Source organism: Dipodomys merriami, unplaced genomic scaffold (genome assembly GCF_024711535.1).
Source record: "Dipodomys merriami isolate MVZ:Mamm:240054 unplaced genomic scaffold, mDipMer1.0.p SCAF_14, whole genome shotgun sequence".
Taxonomy (NCBI): domain Eukaryota; kingdom Metazoa; phylum Chordata; class Mammalia; order Rodentia; family Heteromyidae; genus Dipodomys; species Dipodomys merriami.
Window position 1 is genome coordinate 19,666,959 of NW_027202715.1, and position 17,525 is coordinate 19,684,483.

General features: G+C 47.1%; 1 protein-coding gene across 7 annotated transcripts in view; it reads right to left on the reverse strand.

Moving 5' to 3' along the window:
- Nucleotides 1-17,525, reverse strand: part of Hk1 (hexokinase 1) — an 87,720-nt gene that overhangs the window by 36,866 nt on the left and 33,329 nt on the right. For 5 of the 7 annotated variants that reach the window (XM_070020939.1, XM_070020938.1, XM_070020943.1 and 2 more), the window contains one exon: nucleotides 647-809. The exons of the other annotated variants lie outside the window; for them this stretch is intronic. In XM_070020939.1, the coding sequence (XP_069877040.1) occupies nucleotides 647-809 (163 nt within the window). The remainder of the gene's footprint in view (nucleotides 1-646; nucleotides 810-17,525) is intronic. 7 annotated transcript variants of the gene reach the window in all.

Genomic DNA, 17,525 nt, shown 5'->3' on the forward strand with positions numbered 1-17,525 from the left:
TGGCTTCCACTGAGCAGGCCAAGCCCACAGCCTCTTGTCCTCCATATGTCCAAGTGCAGGGCAGATGTGGGGTATTGACGATCCTCAGGGGGTCTCTCAGCATCCCAAGTCACATGGATGCAGAGTGAATTCTACCTTCCCTCTCCATTTTTCTCCGGTAAGATTACTTTGATTTCGCATCTAGGGAATTTGTTCAAATGAGGACTTGAATCCAGCCGAGCTGAATCCAGAGCCCATCTGGCTAGAACTGTTCCTGATCAGAATCCTGAAAAGAGGGGCTCTCTGATGGAGAGATTCTTCTAAAACAACGCCTGATTTGTTCTAGAGACATAGGAGCAGTCCAGTCCACGTGGTGTTTGCAAATCCTCAAACACTAAACCTTCAACATGTCATAAGCTATCACAGAGCCTAGCTCATGAGGGCAGGTCAGCCTTTTTAATATGGTGTCCCCATGCCTGGCACATGGGAGATGTTTCACAGACCTCTGACAGATGGATGGAGGCATGGATCAATCAATGGGTGGATCAATCCATGGATAAATGGAGAGAAAAACAGATGGGTGGATGGATTGATGGATGGATGGATCTATGAACACACAGAAGTTGGAAGGATGATTTCACACAACATTCAGCCTCAAGAGACTCACCTGAACCATCAGGAATAGACCTTACAAAGGTTGGCAACATCTTGACAGTAGCTGTTGGATTAAAATCTCGGGAGAGGCCATTCTGCATCTCCTTCTTGAAGCGAGTCATAATATCTATCAGAGTTTCGTCGGAAAGCCTCATGGCATAGAGATACTTGTCAATCTGGGGAAAGGATGAGAAGGAAGGAGAGTGAGGCTGAGATGTAGGAAGGTCATTCAGCTCAAGCCTGGCTGGCGTAAGACAAGGCAGAGGGGAAACCCGCCTGCCCAGGACAACCCAGCTCCTGCCAGCACTGTAAACACCTATGCCAGCGGATCACATGATGGGATGTCACTAGCCTGACATCAGTCATGATGCCCAGAGAAACCTTACAAATGCTCTGGTTCCAGTTACCTCACAGTAAATGGCCTGTACACGCCAAGGTATTGTCTGCCCCTGGGATAGATATTACATGAAGACAGGCCACGATGGAGTAGGCAGAACCCCTCCAGCTGCTTTCCCTGTGAGAGGTGGCTGACTCACCTTCACGTGGGCAGCAGTGCCACAGAGGTTAAGAATGAACGAAGGCTCTGAGTCAGCCAACTGGGTTCAAATCCCAGCTCCAGTTCTTAATAGCTGCGCCAGTCTCAAGTTTCCAAAACCAAAAACACTGAGATGACAAGGAAGGCCTAAGTTAGAGGGTATTGTTAAGCTCAAATGAGACAGACAAGCACTCAGAACATAGTAAGTGCTCAATTAACACCAGCTAATGTGAGGCAGTGGTGCTGGCAGGTTTCCTTGGGCATAACTTCTAGATATAGTGGCCACAGGGCAGAACCTTCACAGTACATGAGATGGCAGGTCAACAGCAGAGACCTTCACTCACCTTTACAACGCATGGTCACAGCCATGGCCCCCATGGCCCTAGGTGGGGCCTGTGCACTAGCTCCAACATTTCCATGCATACCATGCTGTTCCCTCAACACCACCAACCAACCTGCTCCTGGTCCCCAGGTTCCCAAACGACAAACCATAGGCCCCCAGACCGTCACTAATTGTTCTTTCTTCAGAGTATCTTCCCCACATAATCCCTCACAAGTGAATGAAAAGCCAGGCACAGGAAATCTGCTTTGAAGCCAGCCTGGTCAGGAAAGTCTGTGAGACTCTCATCTCCAATGAACCACCAAAAAGTCAGAGAAGTCGAGCTGTGGCTCAAGTGATAGAATGCTAGCCTTGAGGGACTGGGAAGGTGGCTCAGTGGTAGAGCGCTTGCCTGGCATGCATGAGGCCCTGGGTTCGATTCCTCAGCACCACATAAGCAGAAAAAGAAAAAAGCCGGAAGTGGCCCTGTGGCTCAAGTGGTAGAGCACTAGCCTTGAGCTGAAGAGCTGAGGGACAGCACCCAGGCCCAGAATTCAGGCCCCACGACCGGACCCAAAAAAAGAAAAAAGAATGCTAGCCATAAGCAGTAACATCTCAGGGGCAGCACCGAGGCTCTGAGTTCAAGCCTAGGACTGGCACAAAACAAAAATAAAACAGAATTTAAAGACATTCAAGTGACTGGGCTGCAGATGAGCCACCCTTCCTCGGCATTATCCCTCAGCACCTCTGCACCATCAGCTTGTCACGCCACAGTGTCTGTGCATCACTCCCCCCCCCACCACTCCTCAGTGCCGGCCAGGAAGCCCTGCCCACCAAGGCTGCCAGCAGACACAGGCAGATTTATGAGCCAGCAAGGTGGAAAAGACCTTGATGCTGATTTGCTCCTGAGACCCACATCTCACGCTTGCTGTTCAGGGTAACTGGAGTGTCCCGATGGGAGGACACAGGGTACTCAGGCCCTGCCGATCTCTGGCTTCATGGATAAGCACCCCGCTGGCAGGAGTCTGCCAGTCCTCTATGGCCATAGAAAGCCCCTGCTCCCACACTCCCAGCTACTTCCCAGCCACCTTTTCCATTTCACCTTGCAACGAAGCAACATGGAGGACAACCAGAAAGCACAGGAAGGGATTAGAAACTTCCAGAAGTGTAACCCTGGGAATAGACAAGGTGTTCTCCGCTAAGGCTGGCAGCACCAATGCCAGCACAGTGCCTTTTGTCTGGAGGCATCAATGTAACAGAAGTATGCCAGGGCAGTCCTGGAGGGACATGTCAGAGCATTCAGGCACATGCAGGAGCAGGTGTGCTGGGAGGGACAAGTGTGAAGAAGAAGAATGTTTGCACTCCAGAGAAATAACTTCCGCATGGATTAAAGAAGACAGCACAAGAAATGAGACAACCAGCCGGGTGCTGGTGGCTCACGCCTGTAATCCTAGCTACTCAGGAGCCTGAGATCTGAGGATCGCGGTTCAAAGCCAGCCCGGGCAGGAAAGACCATGAGACTCTTATCTCCAATAAACCACCAGAAAACCGGAAGTGGCACTGTAGCTCAAGTGGTAGAGCGCTAGCCGTGAGCTGAAGAGCTGAGGGACAGCGTCCAGGCCCAGAGTTCAAGCTCCACGACCGACAAAAAAAAAAAAAGAAATGAGACAACCAGAAGGACTGTGAAGACCTACAGCATAGACTAGGGGCATGGCAATTAAAAAATTAAAATCATGTCTGTCATGTCCTAGCTACTTAGGAGACAGAGATCTGAGGATGGTGGTTCAAAGTCAGCCAGGGCAGGAAAGTCCATAAGACTCCTATCTCTAATTAACCACCAAAAAGCCAGAAGTGGAAGTATGGCTCAAGTGGTAGAGTGAAAAAGTTTTGAGTGAAAAGGCTCAGGGACAGTGCCCAGGCCCTGAGTACTGGCAGAGGAGAGGAGAGGAGGGGAGGGGAGGGGAGGGGAGGGGAGGGGAGGGAAAAGGAAAGGAGGAAAGTCAGTATGGTCTGAGTATAGACCTGTTGTCCCCTCTGCCTTCAGGTAAATGTCCAGCCCAGGGAATGAAAGTTTGCATCTCACCGCATCGCTGCCACAGAAGAGCAATTCACATAATGCTGGCTGCCAGAAGACTGCTTTATACTTACACATGCTTTATATATGTTTCACATATATAACAAGTGTTTGCACATCATTTAAAGGAGATATTCTTTATTAATTTTTTATTATGAAAATACCATACAGAGGGGTTTTAATTACATGAGCAAGGTAATGAGTACATTTCTTATCAAGCATTGTTCTTAACCCCAACTTTACAGATTCAGAGACTGAGGCTACAAGAAGCTGAGGGATGAGTTCAAAGCACACAGCCAGGGGAGCGAGGTCTAAAGCCTAAGGCTTGTCTGTACAATCCTGGGGAAGGCAGGTCCTCCTCTACTCTACAAAGGGCTGATCTAAAGCAAGCTCAGATGAAGAGGAAGGTTTTCCTCAGATGAAGAGGAACTTCTAGAAAAGGTGGTGTTCTCTGAAGCTCCACAGCCCCTCCACCCCCCCAGGGAACAGTATAAGGAGAGGCTGTCCTCTTCCCTGCTCAGCTCAGGTACCTTGAGACACGAGACACACAGGGTACAAACCCTTTATGGAGAGACACAGGAACTGGGGCTGAAAGTGCAACTGGCATAGAGCTAGAACTGAAGCTGAGCCTCATGGAGCTCACGAGGAGGTAGCAAAGCCTTTTCCTTTTTCCTTTTATTTCTTGGCAGTACTAGGCCTTGAACTCAGGGCCCTATATTTGCAAGGCAGGCACTCTTACAGCTGAGCCACACCTCCAGCCCACGCGGGGTTTCTTGTCACTGGTCCTCAGTAGGTCAGCAGGGAAGAATGAACCATGCAGGCTCAGGGGTCAGCAGGACAGAGGAGCCATCAACCCCCAGGTACCTGGCTGCGGTGCCCAGCAGGCATTCCCTGGCACAGGCCTCAACAGAGATGAGCCCAAAGGGCTGCAGCCTTTTGGGGGCCCAGAAGCATCAGTACTACAGAAAAGCCATCAAGGCAACCTGAAGAAAACTCCCAGGATCCAGAGGAGGACCTTATACCTGGGCACAAGGCCTATTCCCTCTTCAGACCAGTCCTGCCTGCCATCACTCTGACACATTTGCTCTGGAGCCTGCAAGAAGTCCAGCAGAAGCCAGCATGATGGTGCATGCCTGTGATCCCAGCATGCAGGATCAGAGGTAGGAGGATCATGGATCAAGGCCAGACTGGGCTACATCAGAAGACTTTGCTTTAACAAAAAAGAAGGATGAACAAAAAACTCAGGAGGAAAGGGCTGGCTAAGGGCCCCAGGGGTTTGTCCTTTTCAAGCTCTGTCCTCACCATAGCATGTCCAGACGCTCTCTGTCTTCCCTTCCCTTCCTTCCTCCCTCCCCCCCCCAAACACACACACACCATCTTATCACTGCTCTTAGGGTCCTGGCTGTCTCTCATTCTCTGCTGCCCACAAAGTCCTTCCTGTCCCCCCAATCCTACCTCACATTTGGCAGCAGGGTAGCCCCTGCTCTGGACTTCTAAGGCAGGAGCCAGGGTGGGAACCCCTTGCCATCAAATGCTCCCTCTGGAAAGTAGTGCCTGGCACAAATATGAAGCACAAGTAGCCAGACTGTCAGGGAAATGCGCACCTCCTGCCAGCTTAGGACCTGCAGCTCCTGCCCGAACCCGATGACCACCTCCCATGCAGCCTCCAGGGCCACTTCTTCCTGCCCCTGTGGGAAAAGCCCTGCCTGTGAGGGGAGAGCCACCCCGGCCGCACAGAGCCAGCATCTTTCCCAATACTGGTCACACTGTCATCCCCAGTAGTCCTTCTGTGGGGCTGAGGGAGCCTGGAAGCTCAGCAGCTCCCACAGCTGGGCTCAGCAGAGGGAGCCAAGACAGCACAGCCTCGCCAAGCCCCCGGCAGTACGAGCCAGCAGCCGGGCACGGGGCCCCATCACAAACATGGTCATGCCTGACCCCAGCCCCACCTCCTCTCCCAAAAAGCACGCACACGTGCACATGCACACAGCACACACACACACACACACACACACACACACACACACACACACACACACACACACACACACACACACACACACACACACACACACACACACACACACACACACACACACACCAAATTCAAGGCTGGACATGCCCAAGTGAGCAGGCCGGTTGTGGCAGGACAACGGTCACTGCTGGCAACGGGACATTTTCACCTCCTAAGAAGGGGGCAGGGCCATGGAAAATTTCACTCCCTCTTCCATTCACTTTCCCCTGAATGAAGAATGAAGCAGAGGCCAGGCACTGATGGCCCACACCTGAAATCTTAGCTACTCAGGAGGCCTAGATCTGAAGATCTCAGATCAAAGCCAACTCAGGCAGAACAGTCCATAAGACTTATCTCCAATTAACCAAAAAGCACTCAGACCCAGGGTTCAAGCCCTAGGAGCACTAAAATTTTAAAATAAAATTTTTTAAAAATGAGGCAGAGTCAGGAAGATGGCATATACCTATAATCCCAGTACTGAGGAGATTAAGGTAGGGGATCATGAGTTCAAGGCCAGTTCATGGCTCTATCTTTAAAAAAAAAAAAAGGATGAGGCAGATCAACCAGCAGGACTAAAGCTGCTCAGAACTGGCCAGGGCCAGGGCCAGTGGACCACATTTGTAAGCCCAGATACATGGAAGACAGAGACCAGAGGATCACAGTTCAAGGCCTGCTTTGAAAATTGATCTGAAGGGCTGGGAATGTGGCTTCGTGGTACAGTGCTTGCCTAACATGCATGAAGCCCTGGGTTCAGTTCCTCAGTACCACATACACAGAAAAGGCCAGAAGTGGCACTGTGGCTTAAGTGGTAGAGTGCTAGCCTTGAGCAAAAGAAGCTCAGGGACAGTTGCCCAGGCCTTAAGTTCAAGCCCCAAGACTGACAGAACAAAACAAAAAGAATTGATCTGAGAGGTTAGGAGAAGGGATGAAGGAGAGGGATTAAGGGGATGAGTCTGCTAAAGGTATATTGTGTGCAGATATGGATATGTCCAAATAAACCCCCCCTTGCAAAACTAATTGATACCAATTTTAAAACGTGAAAAAAAATAAAACTTGTAACTGCAAGAAAAGGAAATTGGCAACCAACAAGCCAGATATGGTAGTAGCACACACCTATCATGCCCAGCTACGTCTTAGCTACATGGCACACCATGGTAGGAGAATACTGGCTTGAGGCCAGCCCAGGCAAAAAGCAAGAGACTCTCTTGAAAAGTAACTAAAGCAAAAAGAGCTGTGGGTATGGCTCAAAAGTGACAAACAGCCAATTTAACAAGGACAAGAGGCCCCAAGTTCAAAATTTCAGTACCACCTAAAAATTTTTCAGTAAAAATACAATGAACTTTCCAAAGCAAGATACTTTACTTGCAAAGGCAACTGGAGAGCTGGCAGTAAAGGGGGAGGAGGATGTTACCTAACGCCTAGGGTGGAGATTTCAACATTACCTTCACTTCCCTTTCCTAAGGAGCATGGCTGGGGACAGAAGGGGCTGCTGCTGAGTGATACATTAGCAGGGGCTTTCTGTCTGCTGCCCCGAGCCAGGACTTATACCCTCATCATTCCTGTACACCTCATAGCAAAGCATGAAATGAGCCGAACACCAATTGCCAGACATGAAGCCACACTTCAACACTTAGGGCCTTTTCTCCACTCAGTATAATGCTGAGAAATAGGAAGGAAAAATGTCATCATCTCCATTTTGTGAGAAAGGAAATCGAGACCAGTGACTCATACAAAGTCACATGGTTTAAACAAGGCACAGAGTCTAGAGTCCAGGTCTTAAAACCTGTCATTTGGAGCTTCTGCTTAAGTACATCCATTCTCTCTCATGCGTTGGAAAGAATGAGAACTGCAGACAAAGAGAGCTGCATTCAAATCCAAGATCTGCCATGCATGGGACTTTCAATACTCTCTGGGCCTTGCATTCCTCTTCTAAGATGAGGCTATATCACCTCCACCTAAAAGGTTTATAACATGACAAGAACAAAGTGAGCCTCAAGTAGCATTTGTTTCCCTCATGCTCCACTGGCACTTGGGTATGACTGGGGAATTCCTGGTAAATACATAACTTTAAAATGTACCTGTGACAAAGGCAAAGGAGCTGGATACCTGTAATTCCAGCTACTAGGAGGTAGAAGCAGGAGGATGGATGTTAAGTTTGGGGATAACAAGGGTAAAAAGACTCTTGAGAACCTGACTCAAAAATAAAAAAAGTGAAAAGGCTGGGGAGTGGCTCAAATGTTAGAGCCCCTGCATAGTAGAATCAGGCCCTGGGTTCAATCCCCAGTAGCAAGTAGGTGCACACATGCATGCATACATGCACGCACACGCACGCACACGCATGCACGCACGCACGCACACACACACACACGCACACACACACACACACACATACACATACACACACACACACACACACACAAACTGATTCATTTATTTTCCCAATGGTTTTAGAGCCAGTGTGGTGGCACACACCTATAATCCCAGCACATGAAAGGTTGAGGTAAGGAGACCAGGAGTTCAAAGCCAGCCTAGGTGACATAGTAAGACCTTGATTCAAAATAATAGTAATTACTATTACCATTTTTAGTTTTTATTTTAGAAATATTCAAACAGGGCTAGGTATGTCACAGAGTGCTTTCCTAACAAATATGATGTGCTGGGTTGAATTCCCAGGACCACAAAAATTAACCACAAAAAATAAAGTACACATGAATGCATAACATTAAAAAGTTTTCCTCCAAGCTCCAGAAAATGAGAGACAGACAGACAGACAGACAGACAGAGACAAGAGACAGACGAACGATACACAGAAACAAGAGTTTTCCATCCTAGGATCATTTTCCTACCTAACAAACATTCAAACATTCTGACAGGTATCAGTGTGGGTTTTTTTGGTTTGCTTTTTGGTTTGCGTTTTTGTTGTTCTGTTTTTTACTTCCCACCCCTATCCTAACCCTCCAGGCTTGGTGCCAGACTCTGAAGGTGAAACCAGGAAGTAAACTAAAAAAGTAGTTAAGCTCCCTTCCACTTTCCTACTTTTTCTTTTCTTTTCTTTTCTTCTTTTTTGTGGTCGTGGGGCTTGAACTCTGGGCTTGGGCGCTTTTGAGTGCTCTACCGCTTAAGCCACAGAGCCACCTCAGTTTTCTAGTGGTTTATTGGAGATAAGGATCTCACGGAGTTTCCTGCCCGGGCTGGCTTTGAACCATGATCCTCAGATCTCGGCCTCCTGAGTAGGTAGGATTACAGGCATGAGCCATGGACGCCTGGCTTTTGCTACTTTTATATGCTAAGACAAGGATGAGGAACTCTAAACCCTGCCTCCTCTTTTGGAATGGTAAAAAGCTAAGAACCTCCACAAATGGGTAGAGATGGAAAGGTGAGATGCTTATCCCAGAAAAGAAAGCCCTAAAACCCATCTATGGTTTCATGCCAGCTCAGACGCATCTCGGTACTTTAGAATAATAAGTAGCCCATCCAGGCCAGGCAGAACCACAGTCTAAGGGCTGGGGGTGGCCACACCTCAGACCTGATGCATTCTCCCAGTATGAAGACCACAGAGAAGAGCCCCTATTTAAAATTTTAACTCCCATTTCTTGCATGGGGAGCAGGAAATATTTCTCTCTTTTTCCACATCTCCTTACTTTCCCCTGTAATATTAAAATAAATACTCGATAAAACTTTCACCTTTGAGACTCTCCTTGTGAGACACTCTGAAATGCTACTGACTTGTGGCTCAAGGACTTGTAGGTTTGCACGGAACATGGGAAGCTGAGAGAAGCCCTCAGCCATCCTCCTCTGGTGACCTTGTAATGCTATGGCTCTTTCTCTCAAAGCCACATCCAAACTGACCTTGTGCTGAGCACACACTCCACCCAACCCTCCACTGTCCTCTCCTAATCCCTGAGACATTGATGTTACTACAGAGCACTCAGCTGGCCCCAGCTGATTTCTTTTCTGATCGTGCATGGCCCATACTTCTGCTCTGACAGGAGTATAGGCACACAAGGGCTGCGCTTTCTGTCCTTTGTGTGCTCTCAAGCCCTGGGGATGGTGCCACATGGTGACTCTCCGCTGGGCGGGGAAGCCCCTCTGCTGGGCAGGAGGCCTCTGCTGGCACCTAACCCAGGGAGGTTTCACAGGGTTTGCTGGTTCAGATAAGGCTTAGGTTTTCCTCTGCCCCCAACGGCTAACACTTTAGTGCCATCTCTAGCACCTCTGAGGTGTATTTCTTCCTCTTAAAACATCTCCCTGGCTGAGGCTTGAGGGACACTAGAGGCTGATTAGGAGTCTCCTGTTCCTGCTCAAGCTTCCTAAAAACTGCTGAAATACTGCAGATCACAGAGGAAATGTGCTTGAGAAAAACCATTTCCACTGTAGACTCTCCTCAGTGCAAAAGCACCAAAGAAGAAACAAATATGCAAAAATACCTAAATCCCTTAGGGTATGCCAGCCTCCCGCACTACTTTCCTGTTGCTCAACACATCTGAACTGCAGGTTTGGTTTCAATGGTTAGGGACTGAGCCCCAAAGACTGTTTATGCAACTTTGTTTACTCATAACAAATCAGGAAGAAAACAAAGCTCCCCATTCATGTGTGTGTGTGTGTGTGTCTGTCTGTCTGTCTGTCTGTATTAGGCTTGAACTTAGGACGTGGGCACCATCCCTTAGCTTTTCCACTCAAGGCTAGTGCTCTACCACTTGAGCCACAACTCCACTTCTGGCTTTTTGCTGATTAATTAGAAGCAAAAGTCTCACAGACTTTCCTGCCCAGGCTAGAGTAAAACTATACTCTTCAGATCTCAGCCTCCTGAGTAGTTTAGGATTACAGTTATGAGCCACTGACATCCCTATTCTTAAGTGAGGAGTCCCTTTTTTTAGAGGGAAACTTCACAAACCTTTATCTGCATCTGGTGATAAGGCCATAAGGAGGAATGTGTGACCAGGTCTATGCTGGGCACCTAGTCCCATCCAAAATCTACACAGATGGTAAGGTACCATCTACACAGATGATAATGACTTCACCTTACATAAAAGCCCAGTCATACAATCAAGCAAAATTGTCCCAATCACCTAGCAAGCAGGACAGCATGGGCTTCCGACTCCAAATTCAGTGCTCCTTCCCTTATTCCCCAGTCTCCACCAGCGAGGAGGACCAGAGTAAGGCTCTGATGTCAGGCCCAAGGTTCTCCAGGTGACGCTGGCACCAGTAAGGAGCTCCCAGGCTGGTGACAGTAGTCAATTCATGCCTAGGAAAAAAAACTGTCACAATGAGCTGGATAAAACTATAAAAGGCTGGCAGTGCCCTGGAGGGCACACACACACACACACACACACACACACACACACACACACACACACACACACACACAGCAGCCCTAGAATGTGGCAGGGCAGGAAAAACAGGCTCGATCCCCAGCCTGCAGTGTGTTGGCTCCAAAGAGGACCAGCCCACAATCCCCAGTGTCCTAGGCAAAAATGAGGGAGGAGGACATCTGAAGTACAGGCAGGTTTCCTGTCCCCTGCTGTAGGTCACAAACACTGCAGGGAAATGGAAAGCCCTTGGGGCCACTCATAAGTGACACTGAGGACCCAGAGCAGTTCCCTCCAGTTGTGTTCCCATCAGTAAGGCAGCAAGGGGAAGGTTTCACCTCGCTCTCCCACATGGTGGGCACGTGCCCTACAGCACTGACATTCCCCAGACCCACATGGCCAGGGCCCCAGAAGCTCTCACCGTGAGAGGTAGAGGCTGAATGGCACCCAGCCAGCTCTGCTCAACACAGCCCAGGTGAGAGTGCAAAGCCAACCTGGCATGTGTACCCTCGCCACATCCATTCTCTAAGCTGATTAGCTGGGCAGGTAACAGGCAGGAATCACCCCCATCTGACAGACGAGGGAACTGAAGCTCAAGGACCCACAGGAACTCGCTGCTTTCGGGCAAAGTGTCTGTGCATTCCTTTCTATTTTTCCTTTTTATCAGTATTAGGGTTTTGAATTCAGTGAGTCCACACCTCTGAGCCATCAAATTCGCTATCTAGCAGGAATAGAACGTAAGACACAAACTAGACACTGGTGGCTCACACGTGTAATCTCAGCTACTCAGCTGAAATTCAAAGTCAGCCAGGGCAAAAAAATTCCTGAGACTCTTACCTTACCCAGCAAAAAGCCAGAAGTGGAACTGTGGCTCAAGTAGAAAAGTGCCAGCCTTAGCAAAAAATAAGCCAAGCAAGAGAAGAAGGTAAGAGTTTAAGCCCTAATACTGATACAGATGGTAACAAAATTTTTCAGTAACCACCTTTACAAGAAACAGGTGAAAAATAATACTTTATTCAATCCAGTAGATCCAAAATGCTACTAGAACAAGTCATCAATATTATTACTTTCCCAAGGTCATACACATGCCAGGCAAGTGCTCTACCACCAAGCTATAGCCTTAAACTCCCCCAAAACATTAATGAGATTTTTATTTTATTGTTTTATGCCAGTACTGGGGGGGCTTGAACACAAGGCCTGAGCTGCTTTTTCATTCAAGTCTAGTGCTCTGCCACTTGAGACATAGCTGCTGTTGTTTCGGTTTGGTTTGGTTTTCCGCTGGTCAACTGGTGATAAGAGTCTCATGGACTTTCCTAGGCTGGCTTTGTACTGGGATTCTTAGCCCTCAATCTCCTAAGTAACTATGATCACAGGTATGAGCACCATCTCCCAGCGTACACATTCAAGTGATTGGCGGCTATAGGGACTGGTGGCTGTGCCCCTGGAAGGCAGAGCTCCGCCCTTCAGAGGGCTCCACTCTAGGGGCCTGCCATGACACTAGTGGTTTCTACTGAGAGGCTGCTACAAAGCAGAGCACCATGCAGGGGGAATTGGGGTAGGAGCCTCCTACCATAAAAGGGAGATCAGTAAGAAAATTTATAAATTAATGTTTTATGTGATACAGGAGTCTTCATAAGAAAATGAAGGTCCAGAGGTATGGCTCTAGTAGTAGGACATATGGCTAGCAAAATTAAGGTCAAGTTCAAACCTCAATCCCACCAAAAGAAAAAAGAAAGAAAGGAGGAAATGGTCAGACATGAAATAAAGCATGAACAAAGAGGATATGATCCATTGGAGAAAAACGGGGGAAGCTGAGCCTGTACAGTGCTGCACACCTGTAATCCTATTACGTGAGAGACTAAGGCAGGAAGTTCAAGGCAAGGTAAACCTTGTCTGAAAAATAAATAAACAAATAAATGAAATGGAGGGCTCTAGAACAAATCATGTTAAGTGAGGTAAGCCAACCTCAAGAGATAAATGGACATGTTTTGTTTTGTTTTTTCTCATATTCAGAAGCTAGATCTAAACTACTAGGACATAATATATCACACATTTGCACATGATGAGACCAAAGGAGGACACTCTTAGGAGAGGAACAGAAAGGCACAATGCCTATGTGCCTCTGATCATACGAAATAGTACTTATCAAAATGAACTCCAGGAAATGAAAACAAGAGATTTTTTTTTTTTTTGCTGATTTTGTTTTCTTTCCTTTTTATTCTGTTTGTTCGTTTATGTCTCTTTAGGAGTGTTAAGGGGGGCACAGAAATGGAGGAACAAAGGGTGAACAAATACAGCAATGGTACTCACTGGACACTATGCTGAAAATGCATTATACAACTTATGAATGGGAATGGAGAGAAAAACTGGGAGAGAGTGAGGGAAGAGGTGATGTGGAAAAAAAAATAGGGCTGGGAAGGTGGCTCAGTGGTAGAGCGCCTGCCTTGCATGCCTGAGGCCCTGGGTTCGATTCCTCAGCACCACATAAGCAAAAAGAAAAAAGCCAGAAGTGGCACTGTGGCTCAAGTGGTAGAGCGCTAGCCTTGAGCTGAAGAGCTGAGGGACAGCGCCCAGGCCTAGAGTTCAGGCCTCACGACTGGACCCCCCCCCCAAAAAAAAATACTCCTTACCTGATTTATGTAACCCCTCTGTACATCTCCTTTAAAATAATAATAATAATAAAGCAAAAAAAATTAAAACAAATAGCCTGGCAACTAGCACAAGTGGCTCACACCTAGCTACACAAGAAGTTGAGATCTGAGGATTGTGGTTTGAAGCCAACTTGGGAAGGCAGTCCCTGAGACTCTTATCTCCAATTAACCAGCAAAGAGCCAAAGTGAAGGTGTGGCTTTAAGTGGTAGAATACCAGCCTTGAGCACAAAAGTTTAGGGACAGTGCCCAGGCCTTGAGCTCAAGCCCTAGGATTGGCACTAGTTAAATAAACAAACAAACAAATAACTAGGGGAAACCATCCATAGTTCTGGTTTTGCATGTAGAGTAAGATCCATGCATGGAGGGCAGATCAAGGAGGCTATGTCCCCATACTGGCTCTGACTGCTTTCTGGCCAAGGAGAGCCTGTCAACTCCACTTTATGGGCCTCATCTACTCTCCAGATAAGATGCAAGAAGAAATATCTACATCCAGGCTTACTTTGCAAGAGGTGGTGAGGTCTTATTGTAATGGTAACCTGGTTCTCCTAATCCACTTACCCCACCCGTGTTGACAAGGTCCCGGAAGGAGCCAGCAACCAGGAGAGAAATGAAGTATGCAAGTAATTCCACTGAAGGCAACCTCCATGTGTCAATCAATCATGAAATTGACAGTTATATTTACACAGAAGCTACCAGCAGACATTAGAAAGGGTTTGGGGGCCTTCTTCCAGGGTAAGCATATGGGGGGGGGGGGATTCCTCTTTTAAATGTTAACAAGAATGAGAGAAGGGTACAGGAAAATAATTGGGGGAGGGGAATGGCAAATCCCCAGCATCTCATTGTATTTCCTTTCCCGGAGAAGGGGTCACCCACACCGAGCAATAGGGAGTAGGCAGGATGGGCTAGGTGTCCACAAGTCATAGGACTTGAATGAACCCAACCAAGCCAGCTCTGCCCCACCTCCCCCTGCCTTTCCCTCCTTGAATCTGTTCTCCTAAGCTGCACAATCAGGGGACCTGGTGGGGACACTTCTGTCCACCAGGTGTGTGGTTAACATTTCCCAGGATGGGTGTGTGTGTATGTCTTTTCTCTTTTCTCAATGCAGATGATTCCTTCCTCCAGGAAGTAAAAAGCAGGACTCTCCCAGGAACTCACTCCTACATATATACCCAAGAGATATGAAAACACATGTCCAGGAAAACCCATACATAAATGTTCACAGCAGCATTATTCATAAAAGCCCAATGGAGAAACAATTCAAACACCATCTACTTACTGGCACAGAGATAAAGTGTGATCTACAGAGACAATCATGCGTTGGCATGGATAGACCTCAGAAACACGCTAAGGGAAAAGAAACCAGACACAAAAGGCCATATTTTGTATAATCACATTTTGATGAAATGTCCAGAAGAGGCAAATCCACAAACAAGAAAGTACATGAAAATGAGTGGTTGCCAGGAACTGAAGGGAAGGAGGAATCTGAAGGCATCAAAAGAACCCCTGGGTGACAATGTTGCCAGACACTTTGTACTCATGTACTGTATTGTAAAATGGGAACTTCTTTGTATAACTACTTAAAGATAATAAAAAAAAGAACCCCTGGGAGGGATGAAAGTATTTTAGAGCAGGATGGTGACACTGGTTGCACCCCCTTATGAATGTATTAGATACTACTGAACTGTATACTTTTAAGATGGAGTGCCTTGAAGCCAGGTGAAGGGACACATGCCTGTAATCCAGGTTTGGGAGGCTGAAGCAGGAGGACAGCAAGTTTAAGGCCACATGGTAGCTACATAGTAAAACTATCTCAAAGAACAAAGCAACAACAACAAAAATCCATGGTATGTAATTTATAGTCCAAATGAAAATAAAGCAGAGCCCCTTTTGTCATGCTCCACAGGTCTAAACACAGACTCTACCTTTTCTTGTGGGGATTTAGAGCACTAAGAACATCCATCATACAGGGTGGCCTTGATTAGTTTGATTAGCTCCATGGGTTCCCCACTGGTCTGAGCATCTGGAACCTGCAGCTGGCATGGACTGAGATGAGCCAGAGCCCACATTTTCTGTCTGCACAGGGCCAACTCAGCTTCTGTTTGCAAAGGGCAGGGCTGCAGACTTCACCATTCCTTTCCCCTCCCGGCCAGGCCTGGCCACAGGGGTACAGCCACCTTCTCCTGTTAGGAAAGAAGTTAGAAAGAAGCTGCTGCCTCTGAAGAGGCCTGGACATATTTAGGCAGCAGACAGGCCTGCCCTACCAAAGGTGGATCCACTCAGAAAGAGAGGGTGCAAAAGCTAGAGCACACATGTTGAAGTCTAGGGACCTTTACCAAAGAGCTGTCCTAGCCCTCCTCTGCAGCCGCCCCTGCCTGCCCAGCTCACAATGAGGCTCACAATGACAGCTGTCAGGGTCACTGAGTGAAACTCTGCAACCAGGGCTGTTTGATAAGGGACATTAGGAAGTGAGCTAATTTTAAACTAAGCTACCATGCTGTAACATGCGTGGAAATGACTGAGGAAGGAAACAGACTGAAAACGATGGATTACAAGTTCACAAAGGGTTGGCGTGAACAACGGCAACCACACATGCTCATGGGAGTGTAATATAGCATGGCCTGGAGGATGGTAATTTGGCAAAATCTGATAAACAGCTAAGTGCCCCAGTTAGTAACTCCAGTCTGAGGAACAAGGCCAGGTCAGGACCTAGAGAAAGTTGCTCAAATGCTAGCTACCATTGTTTGAGTGTTCAGAGACACTGTGAGGTGAAAAATTAGATACCTAAATGCCCATCAAAAGAATGGATAAATTAATTGTGACGCATGTATATACAATATAAAAACACACAAAAGTTTAAATGAATGAGAGTTATGAGGGTGAACATGAAAAAAATACCAAAATATAATGTTAGACTTAAAAAAGGCAAGTTGGGGGCTGGGACTGTGGCTTATTGGTAGAGTGCTTGCCTAGCATATACGAAGCCCTGGGTTCAATTCCTCAGTGCCACATAAAACAGAAAAAGCCAGAAGTGGCACTGTGACTCAAGTGGTAGAGTGCTAGCCTTGAGCAAAAAAGAAGCTCAGGGACAGTGCAAAGGCCCTCAGTTCTAGTCCCATGATTGGCACCAAAAAAAAAAAAAAAAGGCAAGTTGGCTATATATATATATATAAAACACCAATTATAAAACATGAGGCCATAAAAAGCAATACGCAAGGTGAAATAGCATTTACAAATGGTTAAAACGTATATAAAACAATACAATATGCTACATACAGATGCATGCAGATGTAATAAAAGTATAAAAGCATTCATGGAATGACAAATGCCCAATTCAGGACAGAGGTCACCTCTGAAGGGAGAAAATGAGCCCCAAGAGATGCTGGAAGGGCTTTGCCTGCAAGAATATCTATGATGTTAACTGTAATCTTGTCTAACTTCTCGCACTAAATACTGGGTGCACATGTGCTTGTTATGTTAACCTCAACTTTTTTTTCAATGTGTTTCAAGTATATCAAAATAAAAACTAACCTACAGATATTTTTCATTTGTGGAGAAAACTAAAATGCAAGTTCTTTTTTTTTTTTTTTTGGTCTGTTTGTGGGGCCTGAACTCTGGGCCTGGACGCTGTCCCTCAGCCCTTCAGCTCAAGCTCAAGGCTAGCACATCCACTTGAGCCACAGCGCCACTTCCGGTTTTTTTCTTATGTGGTGCTGAGGAATCAAACCCAGGGCCTCATGCATGCAAGGCAAGCGCTCTACCACTGAGCCACCTTCCCAGCCCTAAAATGCAAGTTCTAAGATAAACTACTAAAATCAGCACTGTTGAGTTTTCTCCTAGAGGAAGCAGAGGCTGCAAGATGAACCCTTTGTATTCCATTCCTGATTTCCTTGCAAGCTTAGGAAAAGGTTCTCCTCTGGGTGGGGCTCCTAGCCCTGTATCTGTATGAGGAATGAAAGCTCTGCTCTCAACCCTTCTACCCCAGCAGCACACAA